We start from the raw sequence: 17,122 nt of genomic DNA on the forward strand, positions 1-17,122 counted from the left end.
ATTGAGTGATAAATGCCCATCATACTCCACAGTGAAAAAGTGGTATGCAAACTTTCAGAGTGGAGATTTCAAGACCAAAGATACAGCAAGGTCTGTGAGGTCTCAAATGGTGTCAACTCCTGAAACTGTTGACCATGTCCATGACCTGATTTTGGCAGAACGGCAAATATGAGCTAAACAATGAGCAGCTGGGTATGCAGAAGCTGTCAGCCAAGTTTGAATGCCAACAAGAGAAGACATTGAGTGGACACTTCCAAGTTGATTTTGCAGCATTTTCAGCGAGCTGGTGCCAACTTTTTGGAACGACTACTTACTGTTGATGAAACATGGTTACACTACTATGATCCTGAGACAAAACAGTCCATGCAATGACGGCACTCAGGTTCTCCAAGGCCAAGGAAATTCAAGACTCAAAAGTCAGCAGGAAAAGTCATGGCCACAGTGTTTTGGGACCAGGAAGGTATTCTAATTACTATCTTCCAAGGGACCAAACAGTTAGTGCAGAATACTACTGTAACTTGCAGTGCAGATTCAAGGAGGCATTGAAAGAAAAAAGGAGAGAGAAGCTGCAGAAAGGCGTTCTCTTTTTGTAAGACAATGCACCTGCTCACAAGACTGGCAAACGATGGATGTTTTGACACAGTTGGAGTTTGTGGTGCGGTGGTTGAAGCTACAGCCTCAGCACCCTGGGGTTGTGGGTTCAAATCCTCCATAGTCCCAGGTACGTTAGATAGGTTGTGAGCCCACCGGGACAGATAGGGAAAATGCTTGAGTACCTGATTGTAAAACCGCTTAGAAAACCTTGATAGGCGGTATATAAAATCCTAATAAACTTAAAAAAAAACAAAATCTTAACTTTCAGGGCATAGATCATCCACCCTACTCACCAGATCTTGCTCCGACTATTTTCTATTTCTAAACCTTACAAAGAACATAAGAATTGCCGCTGCTGGGTCAGACCAGTGGTCCATCCTGCTCGGCAGTCCGCTCACACGGCAGCCCCCAGCTCAAAGACCAGTGCTCTAAATGAGTCCAGCCTCACCTGTGTACGTCCCAGTTTAGCAGGAACTTGTCCAGCTTAGGCTTGAAACCCTGGAGGGTGTTTTCCCCTACAACAAACTCCGGAAGAGTTTGGAAGGGCAACAATTTTCGAGCAATTTGAAGGCGATTGCAAAAGCAGAGCAGTATTTCAGTGGCCAAACATCAGTCTTTTTTTAGAAGGGTTATAGAAACTTCAGACATGACGTGTCAAGTATGTTGAACTTAGAGGTGAATACGTGGAATAACTTCTAAATTTCAAGGCTCCAAGTCATTCCCTTCTTGGTTGGGCTGTGAACTTTTCAGCACCCCCTCGTAATATGGGGCATCCTGTGCACAGGCCTCTCTTAAAGCAACAGATTAGTCATACAGACAAAATATTAATTCAGCTTGAAAACATTGATGTTTATTCCCTCTTTGTCTCCACTGTCTTTTCCTTTTTGCTACAAAGACAGAAGCTTAATTCTTTAAACACAGTACTGGCTACATACTGACATCTTTGTCAAATGTTAAGGAGGTTGACGGGACTAAAACGCGCCAGACAATCGCGCGTGGACAAAGGAGCTCAGACAAATGCGTGCAAGGACGTCAGCCTACCAAATTAAAAGTTAAATTTAAAGCACTCTGAGGGTGTGTGTGGCAGGAACTCCCCCACTTTACTTAGAAGTCTTGAGAGAGGAAACTGTAATTTCTCCCTAAAACACTTCTAAGTAAACTGGGGGGTTCCCCCCCACACACACCCACGGAGCACTTTAAATGTAACTTTTAATCTGGCGCGCCGATGTCCTGCATTTGTCTGAGATCCTTTGTCCTTGCATGATTGTCCCGTGCGCTTTGATCGATGTACCATTAAGGAGAGAGGTGGAGTCAGTTAAGATATTTTTTTAAATAAAGGTTTTGGTGTAGTAATCTGAGTGTGCATGTTTGTACTCATAAATATGAGTTTAAGTGCAAGTCTATCTGCTGGAAAACACTCACCTCCATGAGCAGCCACATGAGCTCCAGCAGCTGCTGGATGAGGGGGTGTTCTTCCACAGACCCTCCTCCCTCCAGGATACTCAGCAAGAAGTTCATCAGAGCATCTTCTACCAGGTACACTTTACACTAAAGATATAAAGCAGCTGGTTAGCCTAAAAGATGAAGTACTTTCCTTCTAGGTATGCACAATATTGCAGTGATGGAAGATTCTTGGGTGAAAATTCAGCACCTGAAGCCTACCCAAAAGAGACGTCATGTCTTTTCTCAACAGGCTGTAAAGGAGAAGAGATAGGCAAAGAAGATGAAGCTTGGGATAGGGAAGAGTGGAAGAGAAGGTGGAGAAGAGGAATAGGGAAAGAATGGCAAAAAGTAAAAAATAGAGAATAAAAAATAAATTAATCAATACAATTAGCAAATGGGGGAAAAGAAAATGCAAGTTTTAAAAAAATCTAACACATAAAATGGAAAGCACATTTTCTGGTCTCCACATCCTTTAAATATTTTCCCATCTCAATAATATGGACACATTGGTTGACGCTGGGGTTTTCCAGTCAAGCTGCCAGAGATACAATTTTTAAAGAAAGAGGTGTATTAGTATACAACAAAAGAAGATTTAACATACCAACGCTCTTGTAAAATCCTAGTTGCAGAACTGAGTTTTCAGAATATCCCCGATAAGCTAGCTAGCTAGCTGAGTTTTCAGAATATCCCCGATAAGCATGCATGAGATTGCGTACAACAGAGATGTCTTTACTATCAGACCCATGGTGGTTCCAGCCCATTCTGACTTCAGTAAAGAAGATGAGGTCTGGAATAGGAATGTGAGTTGGTCCAGCCCCCAGTTGGCACATCTTCAAAGGATATTACCTCTGAAACTAAAATTAGATCTCAAACCAGCCAGCATAGGAGCTGTAGATGTGGCAGGAAAAAGAGTTAACCTACTACTAGTCCTACTATTTATTTATTTTAAAAATTTCTATACCGTTTACAGCTAAACGGTTAACAGGATATACATACATAGTCTTAAAACATAATAAAATAGACATACAAACAAGCCTTAAAATTCGGAGCTAAAAAATACTAAGATAGCTTTGAATAGAAGCAGAGCTTAAAAAACATAGATAAAAGTTAATGGCATATCACAGACACAGATTAATAACGTAACTGTGGATCAGAAAGTTCATCGGTTTACCAAAAAAGGTATGTCTAAAAGAAAGCATCACGAAATAACTGTGTTTTAAGTAATTTTCTAAACATACCTCTCTCACAACAAATCCGTATCTGTCCTATCAAAGAGTTACAAATCTTAACTCCTGCACGGCAAAAGGTCTTTTTGTCAGTATCGACTAACCTTGGATTCAAAGTCGTCTTCAGCAAAGCCAAATTCTCAGAACGCAAACATCTTTTTGGAATATAACTAGATATGTTATTTTTAATCAATTCTGGAATATTTCCGTACAAAAACTGATGACATCATTAAAGCTTTGTACTGTATTCTGAAGGCAACTGGTAGCCAATGCAATTTTTGGAGATGAGATGAAATATGATCATATTTAGACAAACCTATTATCAATCTTGCTACCGCATTCTGTGTAACCTGTAACGCTTTTTACATCTAACCTTTGTTATTCCAAGATAAAGGGCATTACAGTAGTCAAGTCTCAACAAAACCATAGCCTGAACTACAGTTCGAAAATCATATGGTGCTAGCATTGGTTTTATCATTTCTATAGTCTATAGATGGAATGCAATGCCATCGAACCTTCGCTCTGAAAATTCCCTAAACAAGTTTAAAACACATCTTAAGACATTCCTCTTTAAAGATGTTTATCAAAATTCCAATTGAGTTCCCAAATAAAAACGCTTTCAGGAAGTGATACCCCATTTTTACCTCTTGTTTTATCCTTCCCTTCCTTTTATTTTTATTTATACAATGTATTTTTTAAAAACTTTCCCTTCCCCTTTCTTTCCTTCTATGCCATACTCTTTGTAATCAAGTCTTTGTTTTGATCTCAATCCCCTATTTTTATTTAGACTTTTTTGTTTTGTTATACATAATTTTAATATTTTAAATATTTTTTTTTTTACTTTTTATCTTTGTAAACAGACCAGACACTTCTGATGGTCGGTATATCAAAATATTAATAAACTTGAAACTTGCTCAGTCCCTAGTAAGCTCACAATTTAATGCAGTGTTCGTCAATTCAAGGCAGGGGCCAATGGCAGTCACCAGAGACTTCTGGGGCAGCCCCCGTCGCCATTTTGTATTTTCCCCAGTCCTCCCTGCTTCTCTATCCAAGTGGGGAAGTGGATGGGAGGAAGAGCTGCATCCTTGAAAAATTTGTCAGTAGAAGAAGGGAATACATTGAATGTCATTGATACACGCTGATCAGCCATGTTGTGGCCCCACAGCTTCTTTGAATGTCAAGTGGCCCCAACATAAATATTAGTGAAGACCACTGATCTAAAGTATTTTTTACACTTCAGGCAATGAAACGTTAAATGACTTGCCCAGAGTCCCCAAAAAATTGCAGTGGGAATCGAACCTAGTTGCCCCAAATCGCAGCACACTGCACTAATCAGGCTAAGAGGCACTGCTTTTTTAAACTTAAAACTGAAAGGTATGGAGAAACCAAAACCATAGTTGTGCATTTGCTGTGAGTCACAGGGATTGTAAACGAAAAGCTGCTGAATGATTACTTGACTGTATCTTCCCCAGTACAGAAAGGATTCATCTGGCTGTGGCTTACAGGTATGGTTTATGGTTTCTTAAATTTACTATACTGCTTGATTTTATTCAGAGCACAGCGGCATACAATAAAATCAATACACACTCCAAATAAAAAGAAAGTCAATCAATATAATATGAAAAGCCTAAAACAATCACTCAAGAAACACTTAGGGCTCCTTTTACAAAGGTGCGTTAGGGCCTTAATGCGTGGAATAGCGTGCGCTAAAATGCCTCCTCTTGAGCAGGCGGTAGTTTTTCGGATAGAAACATAGAAATAGATGGCAGATAAGGGCCACGGCCCATCTAGTCTGCCCACCCCAATGACCCTCCCCTACCTTTCTCTGTGAATAGATCCCACGTGTCTATCCCATTTGTCCTTAAAATCAGGCACGCTGCTGGCCTCAATAACCTGAAGTGGAAGACTATTCCAGCGATCAACCACCCTTTCAGTGAAAAATAATTTCCTGGTGTCCCCGTGCAGTTTCCTGCCCCTGATTTTCCAAGGATGCCCCCTTGTTGCCGCGGGACCCTTGAAAAAGAAGATATCTTCTTCCACCTCGATGCGGCCCGTGAGATACTTGAATTTCTCGATCATGTCCCCCCTCTCTCTGCATTCCTCGAGTGAGTACAGCTGCAACTTATCCAGCCGTTCCTCGTACGGGAGATCCTTGAGTCCCGAGACCATCCGGGTGGCCATTCTCTGGACCAACTCCAGTCTCAGCACATCCTTAGGTAATGCGGCCTCCAGAACTGCACACAGTATTCCAGGTGGGGCCTCACCATGGATCTATACAATGGCATAATGACTTCAGGCTTAGGGCTGACGAAACTCCTGCGTATGCAACCTATGATTTGCCTTGCTAATCCGGTGCTTGCGCTAAAAATGCTAGCGCACCTTCGTAAAAGGAGCCCTTAATCCAACTTGGCATATTTTTAATGGTGTTTAAGACAAGACAAAACAAAACTACTAAAAATAATATAAAGTGAAGAAAAAAGTATAAAATAGTTATGACTGGGCCAACAAGGACTGAGTTACTGGTACCATCCATGTTTTTCCTTTAGTGTACACTGATCATTTCTCGGTAATTCTTGATAATGCCGTACGTTCTCCTTGTTTTATTCAGGAGCACAAGAAAATTCAAATAAAAATAAGACCACCTGTATCAGTAGATTATTTATGGCATGGTTGGGAACCTTTATTAAGAGAGAGAATGGATGTCTCTTGTCCCAAGAATGCAGTTGTGCATTGGATAACATCTCTAACACATGCAATGAATTAGGTTGGCCCAGAAAAAGAAATATTTGTGCATAGTGATAGTAGAGAAAGACCATGATTTGGTAGAACACTACAACTCTCCCTCCGTATTTGCTGTGATAGGGGATTAACAGAACCGCAAATACAGAAAAACCGTGAATAACTTTTTCATATGTTAGTCGCTGTTTTCTATTAAAAACCATCGTGAATATAGTGAAACTGCAAATAACATGGTGGGAGACCTGGCCTGTTCCTGAAGAAGCAAAACAAGGTGAAAAAAGTGCCGGGAATCAGCGATTTTCTCTGTAAACGCTTGGAAACAGCGATTTCTCTATGCAAGCTGATGTAATTTCGGGGGAGGAAAAAGCAAGCTAAAAACCTGAACAATCAAAACCGCAAATACGGAGGGAAAAATGTAATTCAATTGAGACGCCTGTATCGAACAACTAGAGAATCAGCCCCCGCATTTTGACTCCCTGGAATCTCAAATAGAGGTAGGTCAGGGAGGATTGATGGAGCCACCTAATTCTCTATTGACATCTTATAAGAAATCAGAAAAGATTTAAAAGCTGTACAGTCAGAATTAATCTCCCTTGCAGCGGATTTAAGGGCAAAATTGTCAAACTGGGCCATAAGGTGGAGGAGGTACAGGGCCGATTAGATGACCATGCTGAAGCTCTTACAGGTCTTGATACTCAGCTGCAAGAATACAAAATGAAAATATCATATATTATGGACAAACTAGAGGATATTGAAAATAGGAGCAGGCAGTGCAATATTCGAATCAGAGGGCTACCAGAAACCTCGGAATATACTGATTGAGAAGCAATAGTGCAAAAGATTGAATCTATGCTACTGATGGAGGACAATAGTCTGATATATTAAACTAGAGCGCACAGGGATCTGGGATGGGGAGCACCTAATAAACCAAAGGATATGGTTGCCTGCATTGTAGACTTTAAAGTAAAAGAGGTAGTCTTTGCTAAAGCTCGAATGAAGGAACATGTTCAACGGGATACATACACCATGGAGCTATACCAAGATTTGAAGTCAACGACACTAAAATACAGAGGAGAATTTAAACCCTTTACATGTTTCTAAGAGATAAAGTGATCAGGTACAAATGGCACTACCCATTCACTCTATCCTTCTACTATGTTGGGAAACTAATGCAAATAGGCACACTGGAGGAGGCGCGTTTCTCTAGATGAATCCTTTTTGGACACATCTTCAACTTCTCTCACTGCTATAGCATTCACAAAAATAAAATCTACTGCCACACAACAACCCCCCCCCCCACTCCAAAAGGAGAGATGCCCACTCTCTCCCATTGCCAAGCGAAACCCCCAGCAATGGGAGAGATGCTCATTCTCTTCCGCTGCCACACAACACAACACTCCCTTGCAGTGAGAGAGATGCCCACTCTCTCCTGCTGCCAAGCAAACCCCCCCAGCAGTGGGGGGAAGGGGGGTTGGTTGGCAGTGGGAGAGATTGAACATCTCTTCTGTTGTTTTTTTGGTTTGGGGTTTTGGGTTTTTTTGCATTCATTTCATTCATTGCATTCTGCGCATGTGCCCATCGCTATCATCAGTGATGGGCACCTGCAATTTTAGCAAGTCTTCGCTACTCTCCGCCAATTTCATTTGCTTGAGTGTTTTTTGGAGAATGACTCACTTTTTTAAAATCGCTACCAGAACAGCTGCGATAGCAGCCCATCATTTTTAACTCAGTTTTTTGAGAATCTAGGCCTGAGAGAGGACATGGCAAGGTTGAGAAGTATTCATGATAATGAGAGATACATCAATGAAATGCTTCATGAGGCATCAAAGATTTCCAGCAGTGGAGCGGAAGGGGTCATGCTGATGCAGAACAGCTGGACTAAGGCTACGAGACCCTGCAGGATCAATACTGTGACTCCACCTACCCTTCAACTGAAGAACCAGTATGCAGACCAAAGTTCAAAATCCCCAAAGTTGCTGAATCCAAGACCACAAGGAGGCGAAAGGTAGTGGTGGTGGTTCCCTTCTAAGGGGTACAGAGGTGTCAATCTGTAGACCACAGATGATGTCACAGGAGGTGTGCTGTCTGCCTGGTGACAAAATTCAAGATGTTATGGAGAGCTTGCCAAGACTCATCAAGCCTAGTGACTATTATCCGATGCTACTCATTCATGTTGGCACTAATGATACTGTGAGGTACCCCTCCAAACATATCAAGAGTGACTTTGTAGCTCTGGGAGAGAAGGTGAAGCAGTCAGGTGCATAAGTGGTGTTCTCATTGATCTTCCCTGTAAAGGGTAAAGGCCAGGGCAAAGTAGCTTGCATCCTTGAGATGAACGCATGGCTGTGCAGATGGTGTCATCATGAGCGTTTTAGCTTCCTGGACCATGGGATGATTTTGCAAGGGTTGCTGAGTAGGGATGGTGTGCATCTGTCAGGAAGGGAAGAAATGTCTTCAGGAGCAGACTGGCCTTAAACTAAAATTTTCAGGGTAGGGTGATTAAAGCCTTCAGGTAAGTGAATCCTAAATACCTTTACACAAATGAGAAAAAGGGGAAATGTTTAGAAAGCAGTATATACTAATGCTTGAAGTATGGAAAACGAGGCTCTTGATCTAGAGTCTGTGATGGAAGAAGTTGAGTTGGATTTAGTGATCACGGAGTTGTGGTTCACTGAGAGCCATGATTGGGATATAGTTATACTGAATTATAATCTGTTCAGGAAAGAAAGGAGGGGGGTGACATTATATGTTAAAGATCATATTAAAGCCACACAACTGCAGGATCTAAAGATTAAGGAAGAAACATTACGGGTCAAACTGGAAAGAGGGCACAAAAAATATATTTATATTGGTGTGATATACAGGCCTCCTTCACAGATGGAAGAAGTGGACAGAGATTTAATAGAAGACATTCAAAATATAGCTGTAAAAAGTGAACTACTACTACTAATAGGAGATTTTAATATTCCAGATGATGATTGGGTTATGGGCCATTCAATGTCAAAGGAGGGAGGAGTGTGGCTCAGTGGTTAAAGGTACAGCCCCAGCACCCTGAGGTTGTGGGTTCAAACCCATGCTGCTCCTTGTGACCCTGGGCATGTCACTTAATTCCCCCCAATGCATATCCTCATACAGCAACAGCAACAGAAGAGACAGTGCAACAGCTTGAGTCTGAAAGTCTTCCAAATCCTCCTTACAGCCCGAATCTGGAGCCTTGTGATTATCACATCTTCAGTACACTTCAGGAGACACTGCGAGGTCGCAGATTCACTTCTGATGATGAAGTAAAGAATAGAGAATGACACGGTGGCTGTTACCCGCAGCTAGCTGCAGGTAACCCACCGAAACGGTGAGGGGGGAAAAAGTGCTCACTGCGGGTACGGGGACAAGGCCATCCACCGCCCCGTGGAGCAGTGAATGGCCTTGTCCCCTCAGTTAAGGGAGGGAACTCGCATGGCCCCCCTCCCTCCTTCCTACCTACCCGAATCTATCTATCTCCCTCCCTTCCCCTTACCTTTGCGGCGTGTTTTGAGTAACTTCTTCATAAAGATGTTGGAGCCTGTAAGCGGTAGTGTGCGTGTGTGGGTGGAAGCTTCTCCTCTGATGTAACTTCTGTTTTTTTCCCCGTGTCATTCTCTAGTAAAGAAGCAGTGCTTTGGGAGCAGCTGAAAAACTTCTTCTCTGCAGGAATGCAGAAGTCAGTTGAACGATACAACAAATGCGTCATCTTGCTTGGGGACTATGTGGAAAAGTGATATGTTCAATGGCTCACAGTTACTTCTATTAAAGCCGTCAAATGTATTTTGCCTTTACCTTTTTTTATTTACCCTCATACTTAGCTAGACCCCAAGTAGTAAAATAGATTTTATGTTGCTTATCCTAGGAATAAGAAGTGGATTTCTCTAAGCCATCTCAATAATGACTTATGGACTTCTCTTTTAGGAAATTATCCAAATTTAAGAATATTATTTTTATGTGGTATATATTAGTTGTATATGAATTTGGGAGGGGGGTGGGGGTTAAATCTTCTTGGTGCATGATATTGAAAATTTTTCAAGTGATGTTGTATTATATTTGGTTGATATTTACTGTACACTTGATGTAAGTTTAAAAATGAATAAAGAAATTATAAAAAAAAAAAATTAAAAAAAAGAAATTATCCAACCCTTTTTTAAACCCTGCTAAGCTAATTGATTTCACCACATTCTCCAGCAATGAATTCCAAAGTTTATTTACATGTTGTGTGAAGAAATATTTTCTCCAGTTTCAAATTTACTACTTAGTAGCTTCGTCACATGTCCCTTAGTCCTAGTATTTTTGAAGAGAGTAAACAAGTGACTCACATCTACCCTTTCCACTTCACTCAGTATTTTATAGACTTCTGTCATATCACCCCTGAGCCATCTCTTCTTCAGCTGAAGAGCCCTAGCCGCTTTAGCCTTTCCTCATAGGTAAGTCATCCCATTCTTTTTATCATTTTCATTGTTCTTCTCTGCACATCTTCTAATTCCGCTATATCTTTTTTTTAGATAAAATGACCAGAACTGCACACAGTATTCAAAGTGCAGCTTTACCACAGAGTGGCATTATAAAACATTTTCGTCTTTGTTTTCCATTCCTTTCCTGATAATTCCTAACATTGTATTTGATTTCTTAGCTGCTGCCACACAATGAGTTGAGGATTCCAACGTATCCTTAACGATGACACCTAAATCCTTTTCCTGGGCAGCGACTCATTATGTGGAACCCAGCATCACATAGCTATAGCTATAGTTTGATTCCTCTTTCTCACATGCATCGCTGTGCACTTGGATTCTCTACAAGGAGAACTGTTCCAGTAGTTGGTAATGGAACCTATACGGAATGGGGCTATACTGGACTGGGAAAAGTGTTTCTGATGTTTCAGTGGGTGATCATCTGGCATCCAGTGATTACTATATGGTGTTGCTTACTATTAAGACAGGTGTACAGCAGAGAAGGCTCATTCGAAAGTGAAGGTTCTAAACTTTTTAAAAAACTTTGTTCAGATGGGAGATTATGTCAAGGAATTGTTTTCTGGATGAGAACATCTGAAAGAAGTAGGAATGCAATGGGCAAATCTGAAAGGGCAACAGACCATTTTGTAAAAAAACGTAAGCAAGACTTCCGGTGACATAATCAGTGAGATGGCAGTGTGAGCCGTGAGCTCCTCTTCTCCAAGCAATTATTGGCGTAATTGGCGTGCATTTCGCGCATTGGGGGACTTTATTTTTCTATCTGGTAACCCCTTCCTAAATTTCCTATGGCAGCTGTAAATAAAAAAACAGAAGCCGGATATGCGCACGCTTGCGTTTCGAGCCATGGTTTATGTGGGAGCGGCCTCCCCACCGCGAAGCATGAGCGAGCCTCCAGTGGAGTTCTCGCGTTCGGCAGAAGGCACAGTTTTGGCAGAGGGACCCGCATCCCGTATGGAGTTGCAGGGCTGGTTTGCCGATTTGAAAAACACGATGGTGGACATGCGCCGGGAGCTCCACACTGATGTGGATGCGCTTTCCAAACCTGTGAAAGATATGGGCATACAGCTGGAAGAATTTGAAGAGCGAGTCATAGACCACGATGGAGAGATCCTGCAATTAAAGCAGGACTGGAAGAGGCAAGGGCTTGGAAGACAAATATGATGAGCTTCTGCTCAAGACGGAAGATGGAGAGAACCGGGCCCGACAAAATAATTTGCAGGCACAGGGTGTTCCGGAAACACAGCACTGCCTGCTTGAGCGCCGCTGACCCGGACCAGGACTTGCCTAACCTTGCATTTGAGTGGGTACATCGGGCAGTTAGGGCGGCATCTGCTAATCGCCCGAGAGATGTCATAGCATGTTTCCATCGCACGGCCGCGAGAAAAATGGGCCATATTGATTGGGAGGATGCTAAAGTAGAACTAGAAACATAGAAACATAGAAAAATGACGGCAGAAAAGGGCCAAAGCCCATCAAGTCTGCCCACTCCAGTGACCCTTCCCCCAACCTCCTGCCCTTACCTCATCAGAGATCCCACATAAATATCCCATTTATTTTTGAAATCTGCCACGCTGTTGGCCTCAATCACCTGCCGTGGGAGTTCATTCCAATGATCGACCACCCTCTCAGTGAAGAAATACTTTCTGGAGTCCCCATGAAATTTCCCTCCCCTGATTTTCAGCGGATGCCCTCTGGTGGACGAAGGTCCCATAAGACGAAAGATATCCTCTTCCACCTCGATACGACCCGTGATATATTTAAATGTCTCAATCATGTCTCCTCTCTCTCTTCGTTCTTCAAGTGAGTACAGCTGCAATTTATTCAGCCTTACTTCATACGGAAGATCCTTGAGCCCCGAGACCATCCTGGTGGCCATCCGCTGAACTGACTCAACTCTCAGCACATCTTTCTGGTAATGTGGTCTCCAGAATTGAACACAATATTCCAAATGAGGTCTCACCATGGACCTGTACAGTGGCATTATGACCTCTGGCATCCTGCTGATAAAACCTCTACGGATACAACCCATCATTTGCCTTGCCTTGGAGGAAGCCTTTTCCACTTGATTGGCAGTTTTCATGTCATCACTAATGATTACTCCTAAATCCCGTTCTTCCGTGGTCCTAACTAAGGTCTCACCATTTAACGTGTAAGTCCTGCACAGATTTCTTTTACCCAGGTGCATCACTTTGCATTTTTTAGCATTGAAGTTGAGCTGCCAAGTCGATGACCATTGTTCTAATAGTAGTAGGTCCTGCGTCATACTGTCAGGCATAGTGCTTTTACCTACTATGTTGCACAGTTTGGCGTCATCGGCGAACAATGATATTTTTCCTCTGAGCCCTTGGGTCATATCACTTATGAATATGTTGAATAGGATTGGACCTAAGACCGAGCCTTGTGGCACTCCACTGGTCACATCTGATGTTTTGGATGGGGTACCATTTACCATCACCCTCTGAATTCTACCGCTCAGCCAATCTTTAACCCATGCAGCTAGTGTTTCCCCTAATCCCAGCGATTTCAACTTGTTCAATAACCTGCGGTGTGGGACGCTATCAAAAGCTTTGCTGAAGTCCAAATACACTACGTCCAGGGACTCCCCGGCATCCAGTTGTCTTGTTACCCAGTCGAAGAAGCTAATCAGATTTGATTGGCAGGACCTGCCCTTGGTAAATCCATGTTGATGGGGATCACGTAGATTTTCTTCATCCAGTATTGTATCAAGTTTCTGTTTGATCAGTGTTTCCATGAGCTTGCATACTATGGATGTGAGACTTACCGGTCTGTAATTTGCCGTCTCTGTCCTGCAGCCCTTTTTGTGGAGTGGAATAACGTTAGCTGTTTTCCAGTCCAAGGGGACTCTTCCCGTGCTTAGGGAGAGATTGAAGAGCACAGACAATGGTTCCGCCAGGACTTCACTCAACTCTCTGAGCACCCTGGGGTGTAGGTTGTCTGGTCCCATGGCTTTGTTCACTTTGAGTCTTGAAAGTTCGCAGTAGACGCTACTGGGCGTAAACTTGAAGTCTTGAAACGGGTCTTTCTGGTTTTCCCTTGTCTGTAAAAGTGGACCGGATCCCGGTGCCTCACAGGTGAAAACCGAGCAGAAGTATTCATTTAGTAGCTCGGCCTTAGTGGAATCCGATTCTGCATAGTTCCCGTCCGATTTCCTGAGTCGTTCTATCCCATCTTTGTTTCTTTTCCTGTCACTAATATACCTAAAGAAGGATTTATCCCCTTTCTTAATGTTCCGCGCTAGATTCTCCTCTATTCGGAGCTTGGCCTCTCTGACTGCCTTCTTGACAGCTTTAGACCTGTCCTGATAGTCTTCTTTTGCCTCCTGCTTTCCTAAATGTTTGTAGGCGATAAATGCTTTTTTCTTCTCATTAACGAGGTCCGAAATTTCAGTACTGAACCACTGGGGTCTCTTGTTTCTCCGACTTTTGCTGACCTTTTTTACATAGCGATTTGTTGCTTCATGCAAGGTGGATTTCAGAGTCGACCACATATTCTCCACGTTGTCGGTTTGTGCTTGGTTCTGCAGCTCCCGGTGGACAAAATCTCCCATGTGTTCGAAGTCTGTGCCTTTAAAGTTGAGGACATGTCAGCAATCATGCTACGAAAGCGGTGTGAATTTCGAGAGGATGCTCAATGTCTGGTTGCTAATCACATCCGCTATAAGTGGCATTACCCCTTTGGACTTTCGTTCCAGTTGCATAACCAGTCTCACAAGGTGACATCGCCCAAGGAGGTACAGTATCTTTTGCAGGCAGCCAAGTTGCAGAAAGACGAGGAGGCTCCGACACAATCTACTCAGCTGAATAAAAGTGGGGTCCCGGGCCCTGCTAGGTGGCAGAGAGGGGATAAGAATGGCCAGCGCCTGCAACGCCATTCTGATGCTATTACACATGGCTTCTCCGCTGTGAAGGAGTGGAGATCGCGACTGGAACTAAATCGTTGAGTTTGAGTGCAAGGCTCGGTGCTTGCTGAGATTGGATAATGTACAGGGGATATATCTGGACCCTTGTATTGCCTGCTGTCATGTTCTGAGTGGGTTTAATTGGAGTGTTATGTTTGCTGAGTTGATTTTGCTTGCTTTATCAGACTTGTTATTTAATGGGGTATCGAGGGCTCATAGGATTGGAGGGCTAGTCCTCTGAAGTCAGAGTGGAGAAGGGGAGGGAAGGGGGGTTATCACAGAGGTTGCTTTTAAAGTGTGGAGGGTTGTACACAGGAGGGGGGTTTCCTGTTGTGGTTCTGGATGGAGTCCATGGGGATATACTTTCTGTGGGGGGTGTTGTTTTGGGGGGTATTTTCTGGTTCTACTGTACTGTTGGGGAATAATTTTGCTATGGTTTTCTATATACTGAGAGATGACTAGTAGAGAGTATCCCTGGATGACATTTAATGTACGGGGCTTGAATGTCCCCAGAAAGCGTCAATTGTTATTTAAAGAAGCGGAGCGTTTACGAATGGGAGTGGGTTTTATTCAGGAGACCCATCTGAAAAAGTCTCACGAACGCCGCTCCAACATAAAAAATTTCCCAATATTTTTCTGGCATCTAATATTTCCTCTAGAAGGAAAAATGGGGTGGGGATCTTTATAGTGAATCAACTTTCCTCAGAGGTGCATGAGGTAGTGAGAGACAAATTTGGGAGATATTTGATTTTGAAAGTTAGTATAGAACAAGAATTGTTTACATGTGTTAATATTTATGCTCCTAATACAGAGCAAGAGCAATATTTTTCAGAGTTGGAGTCCCTTTTGCAGGAAAAAGTAGAAGGCCATTTGGTACTGGGGGGAAATATTAATCTCTTTTGGGATCCATCCCTGGACAATTCAGCGGGAGAGATTCATTATGGCCACCAGGAGCAGAAAAAATTAGTCAAGCTTTTTGATATGTGGTGGTTGGTGGATCCCTGGTGCCACATTCATCCAGGTGCCAGGGACTACTCATATTTTTCAGAAGTCCATAAATCTTTTTCTAGGATTGATTACTGGGGTGTATCAGCTGATATTCTCCTACGGGTTGGAGAGGCGGAGGTTGAGCCCCGGGTTTGGTCGGACCACACCCTGGTATGGTCCTCTTTGGAACGAAAGTTGGAGAGTCATGGTAAACGGTTTTGGCGCTTCAATGAGGGCCTCTTATTGGATCCCGCTAATGTCCAACAGCTAACAGAGAATCTTAAGGAATATATTATTTTTAATCAAACGGATGAGATTTCCCCAGTCAACTTTTGAGAGGGAATAAAAAGTGTCATGAGGGGAAGAGTAATTTCATTAGGGGCCTTTCATAGGAGGGATCACTGGCAGAAACTGGATACCTTGAGGCAGCAATTAGTGGCATTAGAGGCTCGACATTAACAATGGGGGTGCTCTGCCTTATTGCATCAAATTAAGCAAGTTAGAGGTGAAGTATAAGATTTAGAGTTGTTGGCTCTTTCCCAAAAACTCCAGGTGTTGCAGCAAGCCTATTTTGAGACCGGCAATCGGGCAGGACGTTTGTTGGTGCATAAGCTTAGATGAAAGTGGTTGCAAAACTATATATCTCAAATTAAAGGCCGAGATGGAGTTGATTATCGGTCCTCTGATAAAATTGGGGAAATACTTACCCAATATTACACTAGGATGTACACTGCTGAGGATGGAGTACCCGAGGGGGAAATGGAAGCCTATTTGAGTCAGGTGAACCTCTCTCGTTTATCGTAGGAGGAGGCAAATTGGTTTTCTAGACCTATAGAGGTGGAGGAAACCTTGCCCTTAGGAAAAGCCCCTGGGTTGTATGGCTTCCCTAACAAATTTTATAAATGCTTCCGCTTTTTCCTGGCTCAGCCCCTCACAGATCTCTTTAATAGTATCAAGGGGGGGGGTGTTCCCATGGTCCTGGAGGTTAGTGGGAGTTACTCTACTGCCAAATCCAGGAAGGGATACTACGAATAGCGCATCATATCATCCCATTTCACTTCTCAGGACTGATTACAAATGACCATATCCCAAAAAAGACAAATCTTAGGGCATGTCCACCACACATGGGCAAACTTCCCTTGAGCTCCACAGTTTCACCAACACACATCAGGTAGATTGGAATTTATATGATGGAGCCTCTCAAGGGTATAATACCACCGGTATAAAACTTTATAACCATTTTCTACCATATTACTGGCTATGGATACCTTAAGTAAAGAATGCAGGATGGTTATCTTCGCATAACAATAAGCAATTTAGTCTAGATATACAGCCCCTCCCACTAGAAGCCTCCCATGCACAATCCTAGGCCGTATTAGCCTTACAGAGATCTGATAACACCTTTCTTTTAAGAAAGTCCACCATCTGATTATACTGAAAAAGCTCAGACACTGTAAGCCCTTATTCCTGTTGCAGTTGTGAGGCAGGAATCAATTTACCCCCCCCCCCCCCCCCCCATAAGAACTGCCCCAAGGTAACCAAACCTCCCACTTCCCAAATTCTATACCTATGATCAAAGTGACCAGGGGCACAATCCTCTGCTGCCACCACTGAAGTTTGGCCAAAATATACCCTACCGGGAAATAATTTCTCCTGAAAGGAAGTCCAAATGTGCAAAAGCACACCAGTCAAGGGGTTAACCCATTTGGCAATGGCAT

The 17,122-nt window shown here is 42.9% G+C and overlaps 1 protein-coding gene across 4 annotated transcripts in view; it reads right to left on the minus strand.

Moving 5' to 3' along the window:
• The window catches only part of RNF123 (ring finger protein 123), a 363,039-nt gene that overhangs the window by 226,859 nt on the left and 119,058 nt on the right, over positions 1-17,122 (minus strand). For all 4 annotated transcript variants that reach the window (XM_033926520.1, XM_033926519.1, XM_033926522.1 and 1 more), the window contains exon 13: positions 2,017-2,142. In XM_033926520.1, the coding sequence (XP_033782411.1) occupies positions 2,017-2,142 (126 nt within the window). The remainder of the gene's footprint in view (positions 1-2,016; positions 2,143-17,122) is intronic.

Source organism: Geotrypetes seraphini, chromosome 17 (genome assembly GCF_902459505.1).
Source record: "Geotrypetes seraphini chromosome 17, aGeoSer1.1, whole genome shotgun sequence".
NCBI classification, from domain to species: Eukaryota; Metazoa; Chordata; class Amphibia; order Gymnophiona; family Dermophiidae; genus Geotrypetes; species Geotrypetes seraphini.